At 38.5% G+C, this 10,315-nt stretch overlaps 1 protein-coding gene and 1 long non-coding RNA gene across 5 annotated transcripts; one reads left to right on the forward strand and one right to left on the reverse strand.

The window, feature by feature from the left end:
• The first annotated feature begins 3,189 nt into the window (after positions 1 to 3,189).
• On the forward strand, positions 3,190 to 8,808 carry LOC125292136 (protein lifeguard 3). Of its 4 annotated transcripts, none has more exons than XR_007193137.1 (13): positions 3,190 to 3,328; positions 3,806 to 4,083; positions 4,467 to 4,537; positions 4,659 to 4,723; positions 4,816 to 4,869; positions 5,058 to 5,108; positions 5,193 to 5,232; positions 5,500 to 5,537; positions 5,652 to 5,739; positions 6,134 to 6,229; positions 6,630 to 6,683; positions 6,778 to 6,987; positions 8,726 to 8,808. XR_007193137.1 is itself a non-coding variant. In XM_048239312.1 (12 exons), exons 2-12 carry the CDS (start codon positions 3,819 to 3,821, stop codon positions 6,925 to 6,927), a joined length of 972 nt encoding a protein of 323 aa, XP_048095269.1. In that variant the 5' UTR covers positions 3,190 to 3,328; positions 3,806 to 3,818; the 3' UTR covers positions 6,928 to 7,107. The 4 variants fall into 4 exon arrangements, 2 of the variants coding, with proteins under 2 accessions (XP_048095269.1, XP_048095270.1); XR_007193136.1 differs by lacking the exon at positions 8,726 to 8,808 and adding an exon at positions 7,657 to 8,040; XM_048239312.1 differs by lacking the exon at positions 8,726 to 8,808 and having other exon boundaries at positions 6,778 to 7,107.
• Positions 8,809 to 9,356: 548 nt separating this feature from the next.
• On the reverse strand, positions 9,357 to 10,198 carry LOC125292137. Its single transcript, XR_007193139.1, has 2 exons — positions 10,074 to 10,198; positions 9,357 to 9,943 (listed from the first exon to the last, which is right to left on the reverse strand). It is a non-coding gene; the product is annotated as an uncharacterized LOC125292137 (long non-coding RNA).
• Positions 10,199 to 10,315: the final 117 nt, after the last annotated feature.

The following is a 10,315-nucleotide window of genomic DNA, read 5'->3' on the forward strand; positions in this document are numbered from 1 at the left end:
TTAATCGTCTTAATAATACAAAGTTTTTTCATTTTCGCCCCAAATAATGATAGTCTAATTATGTCTATAAAGACAAGAGAGGCACCAACAACCTTAGTATTAATTCCCTCTTCTGTTCTATAAAATATATCGCATGTCTCTGTGTGGTTCCAAAAACTCTATAATTGGGAAAAACTGTATAATTGGGTAGCCTATATGTGGTAAAATGTAGATTAAGGTCTGCCAATATGATGAATTTGATGTAAAGAAAATACCTTAAATGTACGGAGCCCCGAAAGGCCATGGTGGGAATTGTTTTTAGAGCTCCTATTCCATTCCTTCACAATACTTTTGCATTCCCTCGCAATATTTTTTGCATTCCCTGCACAATCTTATTGCGAGGGAATTCAAAACTATTGAAAGGGAATTCAAGGAGCTCAAGAAAATAAATTCCCACCTCAATAAAAAAAATACTTTGTGCCATGTCCCTTTTGGGGCTTCGTATAAATGAGCCATGCATACACTTTTACATTTTTATAACATTCCCTGAGATGGTTTTGTAAAGTCTGCACGTTTTATTATTTAAAAAAAATATATGCCTTGGCTCCCATGATGTTCTAGCATTCTCAGAAAACCCTATTAGTTTTAAATGCAGTGGTTTACTCATATCTGTTTAACCCTGTCGCCATCAGAACAGCCATTGTTGAATGCTCTATCTGTCATCATACCTGCCATATGCCGGATAAGCGATTGTGATTGGTGCCTGGGTTTTTGAAACGTTGGACATGGGTGTCAAAAATGGCCTCCTTACAGACTGTTCAGCAAATAGTTATTGTGTGCACATCCCACCTTCTGGCAGGTGCAGGACAAAAGAAAACTATACTCAATTGAAAAAATATAATGTCCGCAACACTGCTTTTGACTCCCATATATTTAATGCACAACAGGCAACGTTTCGACCCTGCTGGGTCTTCTTCAGGCAAATGGTGGACACATTTGATGAAGGGATATATGTAGGCCTTACAATCAGCTGACCTACCATGTGATGTCAACTGGTATGATTGGGTCTAAGAGCGCCACTAGTCACTCAATTAAGAGAACACTTACATACAGGTATTACACAAACCTATACATATTCCCAAAGGAGTACATGGCATTGCTATCAACAGAAAAGAAAGAAAAAGAAAAAACAATCAGTGGATAAACAGATCCATATATACAAGTCTACCCAAACAATGAGCCTACCCAAACAACTCCTTACAGACTGACCTGCAGAACGAACTCAGATTCGCTAACAGGTTCATCTGAGTTCCCCCAGGCTAGGTGAATTAACTTGTAATATGGAGAATGGTGAGCATTTGCAGCTGTAACCTACCTGTCTTAGAACCAACCCTGCAACTTCACTCTTCCTTGATCCTGAGAATCACAAATTTCTGTACGGCAATTGTGCAATAGCCTTCTGTATGAAATTGTGTAATATTACAGTTGACATGGCACTTTGGACATTATCTTGTAAACAAACCCACATGTCCAGAGGAAAGGGTGTAAGCCATGATGATAGTTATGATATGTGTGTAAAATACAAATACTCCACAACTGCAGGGGAAGCATAAATAAATAAACAAACTGCATTGGATATATGTTATATATATGTGCATGTTTGCATTGTGCAAAAGTCCAGCATGCAACTCGTTCAACTCGTGATTTGTCAGGCCGCTGTTCTTGAAGTTACATGGCTAGTTTTCTCGGTAGGGACTTGCTACTTCTATGCTGTATGATTCGCCTATTACAAGTTCGTTTACCATCAAATTGGCTTTGTAAAGGTGAAAATCTTGCAAAGTGTAGGCCTACATTTAAGTGAAATCACTTGGCCCAACATTTACGGTAATATAAACCCTGAGAACTATGGAAGCTCATTTCAGATATTTTGTTTCTCACAATAATGACTCAGTAAGATAAACTTAAAATAATGAGAAACCCTTTTAAATTCATTATGTATATCAAAATAATGACAAGCTTTCTGAAATGATTATATTTTGAGTGTTTTTTCTTTTCTGGTGGAAATGGGCCTCCATAACAAGAAGGTCTTGTCCACAAAATTGCAAAATTCAAAACAAAATTGAAAGAACCTCTTTGTGTGACAGAACCGGATGACTCAAAGCCTGTCTTCATTAAAGAATGCCAAAGCATTGAAAGACCTACCAATAACATATTGCCTCGCCTCTGCTGTGATCTGATTGAATCCTTATAAAGTCCATGTTTCCATTAACTTCAAAGCCACACAAAAGAATAACCATAGTGTGGTTATTTTTGTATGAGGCACATTATGAGAATTTATTATTTCTAAGAGGAGGAAAAATGCTAGTCTCTGATTCACAGACTAAAGGAGACCAGGACATGATAGGAGCGTTCAGAGGGGTAAGAGCGAGAGAGCTTCTAACAAAGCTGCTCCTGTGGGCTACTGATAAGCTCCTAATCCACAGGGGCTGAGAATACAGAGTCTCGGAGTCCATGCCTGGCTAGAATAGAGATGAGGATAGATTTTTCTCCACACACAGCTTTTGACCCCGCTGTTGTTGCACCCAGTGAATGTTTCTTTCACAGGACAACTCTATGCAAAATGAGTGAGTCGGTTGCATGATGCATCTAGAACATTGCTTTATTTGTATCACTGTGAAGATTTATTTTCATTTCTTTAGGATTGTATCCCCATATTATAGCCAATACATGTTTGCTTGGCCATCAACAGACCTTTAACAGATACTGATTTTACTTGCACTCTATGTTTAGTAGGATTCCAGCTTACAGAAGTCTTCTAGGCCTACTACAGTAGGCCTATGGAAGATCCAACTCATTTAGAAGAGCGTCTCTGCTAAGCCTTTAAGAGTGCTCTTGCTCCACCTACTGGTAGATTGTAACCCTGCGCGTGTGCGCATAATAGCCTACAGAAATCCGAACTGTAACGTGAGACAGAAGTCACAGATAGCCTAGGGAGGAAACTTCTAGGTCGGTCCTAATTTGTTTTTCAAGACAACAAATTAGGACTAAGTTACATCTGAATTCTTGTTAACGAGACCAAGCAAGTGTGATGGTTGTGTGATGGTAGCATGGTTTTGGCTGGTCGTAGGCTGTTTTAAGGAAGCTCAGATAAATCTATCAATAGGTCATAAAGGATGCGGTTGCCATAGGCGCTCAACGTAATTGGCGCATATTGGCCCCTGTATCCAGGAAATGCCGAGCACCAGGCATATCATCTGTCAGTGGGGTCATTCGCACTGGAGAGCCACCACTTGAGGGGAAAGGAGTTTGGGTTCTGCAATTTGTTCAGAAACTGTTAGGCGATAAGTTGGTAAGTTATAAGTGTATTCCACAAATCGATGGTTATTCCTGTCGTTCCGTTGTTAACGAATAGCCTACTCAAAAGGTTTGTGAAGGCTTAGCTATTTGTAAGACGCGTGGAATGCAAAATGTGTTTGTCTTGGCAAATGTACGCACTACGCAGTGTAGGTTCGACTTATTGCAACTTTTATGCTATAGGCTAGTTATAAACGTTTTTGTTAGTGAGCTTTTCTATCTAATTAAAAATAATCTGTAGGCTATTTAATGCCATTTCTTGTGCATCGTCTTATTGCCTTGGAGAAATTGGATTCCTCCCCGTGTCACTTTGATAGTGGTGGCTGTAAGGTTAGCAAAGAGTGACATCACTACAAGAAATACTAGTGTGAGTTTCTGTATAAAGAAGTGCGTTTGTGAAATTAGATGGGAAAACATGACCTCAAAAAGCCTCGGGAACAGCCTGGAGAAACAGTCTTTCTTTCTATAATAGTGCACACAACATAATGTGGAAATCCGACTTACCACCCAGCTATGAAGAATCCAGGAATCACCAGTACAGCCATCAACATGGCATGTACCCTCAGCCTCCCGGATATGGGTACCCTGCCTACGGAGTTCCACCTCAGCCAGCAATGCCCTATCCCAGCCAGCCAGGCACCCAGCCACACACTGGGATGAGACAGGGGCCTGGCTTTCCAGCATCCGGCTTTCCATCCATTATTCCCACATTTTTGTCTTCGCCAATTCCCAACAACAGTCCAAACATGGGTGAGTTTGAACTATTCAAAATTTACTACTTTGTTCATTATTACTTTGAGCATAACATTGTTAACCTGTGGATGTTGTGAAGATTGTGGAAAACAAAATCTTTGACTTTAGAACAGCAAATCCCCCAATTAAATGGCTCAATTGTTTGTAGGCCTATGCACTTTTGGCATGAAAACATTGTAATTTAATGCTAGACCGCTGATTCTAAAACTTTGTTTTCATGGTACCTCAAGTAGGCCTAGAGTGCATTATTTTGTTATGCCAGGCATTCGATACATGGCATTGTTTAATGTAACCTCCTGCATAATCTGATACTATTTAGGTTGATATACCTACACATGAGATGTGCTTTTCTCAACTTTTCTGCCTTATGTTTGCCACAGGAGAGACTGACGTCTTTGCCTCGGCTGGCGTTTGGGAAAGTCGATCAGTTCGTCATGCATTCATACGGAAAGTGAGATAAAAGAATGTCTTATCTGCTTGTTTATGCATAAAGCCTTAATACTGTGATGCTGTTATAATGACAGAAAGAGTGTTTTGTCCCAGAGTAACTTGTGCATGTCTCATTCTTTTAGGTCTACTTGATTTTAGCAGCTCAGCTGATTGTCACCGTCTCTATTGTGGCAGTATTTGTTTTTGTGTAGGTATCAAAGGCATCCTGTGAATGTGTGTTGTTTAGAACATTATTGGCCTGCAGACATAATACTGAGATTGCCTGTAATCATCTTCCAGTCATCCTGTTCGTCTGTTTGTGGTCCAAAATCCAGGCGTGTATTGGGCGTCAATGTAAGTGTTGAGTTCACCCTGTCTAATAGCAACCCTAGCTCTGAGTAATTCTAAATTGAGCACACCTAATCAATGGTGGGTAAACTGTTAAATTGCTTTTGAATATCAAACAGAGAGGGACATGATTAACATGAGATACGCTGAATAAGGGCTTCTGTTTTCCTGACTCTACGTTTCTCTGCTGTTAGTGTTCTTTACCTTGTGACCTACCTGGTTCTGGTATGCTGTGAGGGGCCTAGGTGAGAAAAATATATAATGTCTACGCTCAAATTAGTATCTATAAATGAAAACACCAACTTTGGCCCTCATGTGTTTTTCGACAGGAGACGCTTCCCATTGAATTTGGTCCTCCTCGCTGTTTTTGTAAGCTTTGTTTTTATCTTTATTTATTAGCTGTTCTTTTTTAAATTTCATTGGGATACAGCAAAGCTATTTTCCTATACAGCACTTTCCATATCTCACCTAAACGTATTAGTGTTGCAACTCAACCTATTAGTCTTTAGAAGTCTGTGTTTTTAGTAGAAATACTGTTCATTTAACTGCATATTACGGATACTGTTCATTTAACTGCATATTACGCATTTTAACTGCATATTATTTATTGTCAACAATATGCCCTCTCTTTTGTAGACACTTGCCATGTCTTACATGACAGGAACAATATCAAGGTTTGCCACTGTTCTTTCAGTATTTGATGCACTGAATGCATGTAATGTTGTCTCTCTCTCTCTCTAAAAAACAAATGTATTATGACATCTATTTACCTCTTTCTTTTTTTACAGTTACTATGACACCAAGGCAGTGTTTCTGGCTCTCATAATAACTGCTGTCGTGTGCGTCATTGTCACCATCTTCTGTTTTCAGACCAAGGTACAGTTGAGAATGCGAAACGTGCTGTTTCAAGGCTTACGAGCCACCACCACTCGATCCAGTGTGAATGTGCCTTTGTCATCAGTATCAGATGGCCACTTTGTCTGGGAACACAATGAGGCACTGTGTGTTTAAACATGCATGGCATTTTGTGAAATAATCACCAGCAGTTGTCAAACAGTCTGATGATGTAACTGAACTTTGTGTTTGTGATTTCAACCTATGATGGGGAAAAAATGAATACATTGTTGTAGTTCAATATTCTGGCAAGACCCATAACCCTGTTTATTTTACTTTGTATCTAGTTTGGTGGTTATTGAGTATTGATTTAATCCTGCATGATTTAATCCTGTTTCTGAGTATAATTTTACATTAGTGATATGATTGTCCACAGGTAGATTTCACCTCTTGCACTGGCCTCTTCTTTGTGCTTGCCATGGTTGTACTGGTCACAGGAATCATCACAGCTATCGTGCTCTCATTCCAATATGTAAGTCAGCTATACACCTTCAAAAGATAGAGCTTACAGCAAACATGCTGTAGGGCTTATATTACCCATAATATATAGCTATGTCCAAGATGTAGGTCTTTTTCCTTAAAATAACAGCTTCAAACACATTCTGATGTAGGTATTTTCCTTAAAATAACAGCTTCAAACTCATTCTGATGCCACGCTTACATTAAAACATCTTTGTCGCGTGCCCAGAACGCCTGCACTACGTACTGCACTATGTATTGTTGTTACAGGTCGAAGCATGACTCTTTTCATCGGTTTTAGACGAATTGGGCAACCCCTTGGTGCTAAATGGGTATCCAGTATGTTGCAAATAGACAAAAGGGGAAATTCTACATCATGTTACTTTAAGGGTTAATTGCCCTTTCCTGTGTAGGTGCCCTGGCTTCACATGCTCTATGCAGCGATTGGAGCCATTGTCTACACACTGGTGAGTTTTCAAATGGTCTCCTTACTGGGATATGTGTATTAGATACCTCCTCTCCACATGTTAACACGTTTTTATGCTCTGGTTCCTCCTTCAGTTCTTGGCGTACGACACCCAGTTGCTCATAGGAAACCGATCATATGCCATCAGCCCAGAGGAGTATATCTTTGGAGCGCTGTCGCTCTATGTTGACATTGTCCAGATCTTTACCTTTCTTTTACAACTCACTGGGTCCTCGTCAGATTAGGCGGATGAACCCATCTCCAAGAAAGAGAAAAAAAAGTGTTTTAAATTACCTCATGAGTTGGTAGGTCACCTATCTGAGCAAAAGTGTTTCCAGTATAAATATAAAGCATGTTGTATTGATAACCATGGCACTTTATAATTCATTGGCATGCTTAATTAGCAATAAAACCCATTGTAACCAGTACTGCACCTATTACATTGTAGCTAAGGTCCAGGTTTGAGTCCACTATGAATTTTTTTATCATTTATTCTTGTATCAAACTGTTCTTTTATCAAATATTATTAGTTGTTTGTCATTCTTACACATAGTTTCTTTGCACTTACTGAAAGACAAAATTACATTTTAACTATGGTAATCTGACATAAACAAGAGGATTGTGGAGTGATTTTTACAATTGTACACTACAATGTGGACATACAGTTGTCGCTGAAATTGTTGGTATTCTTCCACAAAAAAAAAAAAAAAAACCTCATTGTTCATTCCATGTGTAATGCAAATTAGACTTTAATTATAACAGAATATTTAAAAAATATTTAAATAAAACTAATGAAAATGGCAGTGGCAAAAATGATGGGACCCTTCACATAATGTGTATTGCACAACACAGAAATGATTGCATTTTAGCCATTAATTCCAGTCTGGCTATTTTTATGTTTTTTTTTTTTTTTCAATGGTGGAGTCCTGTCTAATGTTGTTGTCTGTTGATTTTTTTGTTCTATGTTCATTTAGGTGCACACAATGATAGACATTTTAATAGGCTGAATGCCTGAAAACAAGATCAAATACATCTGTACTACCAATTAAGGTGAAACTGCTTTACGCATAATTATAATTCAATCATTTATGTACCAACAAATCTCACTGAGCCATTTTAGAATATCAATGTATTAAACAACAATGATGGCTTTTTAAACTTGTTACTGTTACATACCAAAGGCATACAGCTATACATTTCATCACTTAAGGATACAATGAAGTATTCCTTAAATAATCTAAAGGGTACCAACAAATGCAGCCACAAGTGTACATTGTGGTCATCCAACCGTCCGCATACAACACTGTACATCCCTAATTATGAAATATTTTATGTCATCTCAAGACGAAGATGACAGATCATAGAATCACCTGTAGCCTATCTGCAAAATAAGAAATTTGGCTCCAAATCAACCATCTACATTTTCTGAATTACATATACTAGTCATTCTTGAGGAATTTTTTCTGCTGTCTCAAGGTAGTAGCAGACTGATGTAGAATATACAGTTAAGTTCTCAAACATGGTCATCTTATCAGCCTTTGTAAGAACAAAGCATGAACAAATTATTTTGTTGAGAATGTGTCTTGTAATGCTTAATGGAAAGGTGTCCATCCGGAATACCAATTTATTGGTATTCACTATGACTGCAGTTGTGGCAATACCAAGATGGTCAATAGGAAGTAAATAACAGTAATTGTGATGTAATAATCATTTCATAAATGAACTATGATGAAGTGACATGTGAAAATCATTATCTTATGAGTGGATGCAAAGTAGCTATTGATTTGGAAACCATTACTTCCAGTATATTTGTGACCAACTACATAGCTGATAAAATACCATTTCTCTATCAGTACTAGTAAGCTGGACTTAATTACCAAGGAGCTAGCACAAAGGTGTTGATCAACTGAGTGAATTGCAAAATGTATTTTATACTTAATATATATTAAAAATATCTATGATAGTCAGTTTCTTCAGTCATTGAGCAAGATGCACTTCACCTACCGTATACTGATGTGTAACACGCAATTACTCCCTTTAAAGTTTTCAGATGTGAACTGAGCGAAGTATGCATTTTACTTGGCAAGCGCTCCAGAGAGCAACGTTTGGGTCTACAATTTCCCTATGTCTGCAAGGACTCATTCTATCTACAGACTCTGTTAATAAAAAGACAATTACTCAACACAGACGTAATCACAACTCAATCACCTGCACAGCACTGGCCAGTAATGAAGGTAATGAAATGAGCTGCGTGTCCCTCAGTCTGTGGACTTTTTCAATTATCAACACACACATAATGAGCAGCACCTCCGAGTTGATTTCAACTTCTATTTCCTTCAACTTGCGGTTTATCATTATGGCTTGCCAAAATCCATGTTCATTAGTGCAGCCAATTTACCAACGAAAAGAGGCCTCTGACATATGCTAAAGGTATGATTGGAGTCCACCCTAGAAAAAAAAAAAAAACAACTACTGGGAAATAACAAAAGTAATAAACAAAATGTGTAAAAACAAAAAGAACAAAGGCCACATGACTGCATGAATAGGGAAAGATGAACCCCAACTGCTCCAGAAAAGATTATTCCATTTGTACAGTAAGTCATTATATGGTGTAATGAATGTGGATTTATTTCAAAGAAATTACCCATGGAGGTGAATATTAATGCAAGTTTGCTTTTAGAATAGCTGTTTGTATTTATTTATTTACTTTTAAAAACATTTATTACAATTAACACTTAGGTACCATTAAAACAATGATTTATCCCGACAGTCAAACTTCTTTAGTGTCAAAAGTAGCAAAGTTAGACTTGTAGAAAAGTGTCAGACTATCTCTGAAAGACCTCCTAACACTAGAGGCTGGCCTAAGTGAGAACTGCATTGTATGTTTATTACTGTCGATCTAGTCGGTCCAACTAGATCATTTAGGACACTTTGATTCCCTTTGAGTGAATGACATTTATATTAGTTTTCGATTTTATCTATCAGCCTGCAGACCTTCCATCTTACTACAGTTTAGTACTTAGTTTGAAAAGGGTACCCGGATACTTTGTGAATTACGTTGGGACACTGCAGTGTGGTGGCACTTGACCATTCCCTGCTTTGTCGCATATAAGAGAATGGCAGCGATGTTAAGACAAGCTCTGCAAGTAATCGCACTCTGGTGAGCCTCTTAAGGAGTGAGGCGCTTGGGGTCGCGGGGGAACATGGACGTCTGGCGGACATTGTGGAGTCCCAGGTACAGCATGGTCACTCTCTCCAGCCCTGAGGGGGATAGAGGGGACAGGCTTATCAGTGGGGGAAAAGATCAAGGAAATTTACCTAGGCAACTTCATCAATTCAAGACAGGTCAGAAAGTCAGTACTGCAGCAAAGTTGGGATGGGAATATCTTACCAATTCCACCACCAGCATGTGGAGGAGCTCCGTACCGGAAGGAATCGATGTACGCCTTGATCTTCTCCAGGTCTGCAAAGAAGACAAATGTCAAAATATCAAGGTCATATTTTCAGAGTGATTAGCATGTCCTTTGACAAACAATAGGGCCATATCAACTGTGCCAGTGCAAACCCCCTCCTATTGAGGTTTGCAGATATAGAACATGTATGTATCAAATGTTAGTGGTGTCTTAACAGTTA

Source organism: Alosa alosa, chromosome 3, assembly GCF_017589495.1.
Source record: "Alosa alosa isolate M-15738 ecotype Scorff River chromosome 3, AALO_Geno_1.1, whole genome shotgun sequence".
Taxonomy (NCBI): domain Eukaryota; kingdom Metazoa; phylum Chordata; class Actinopteri; order Clupeiformes; family Clupeidae; genus Alosa; species Alosa alosa.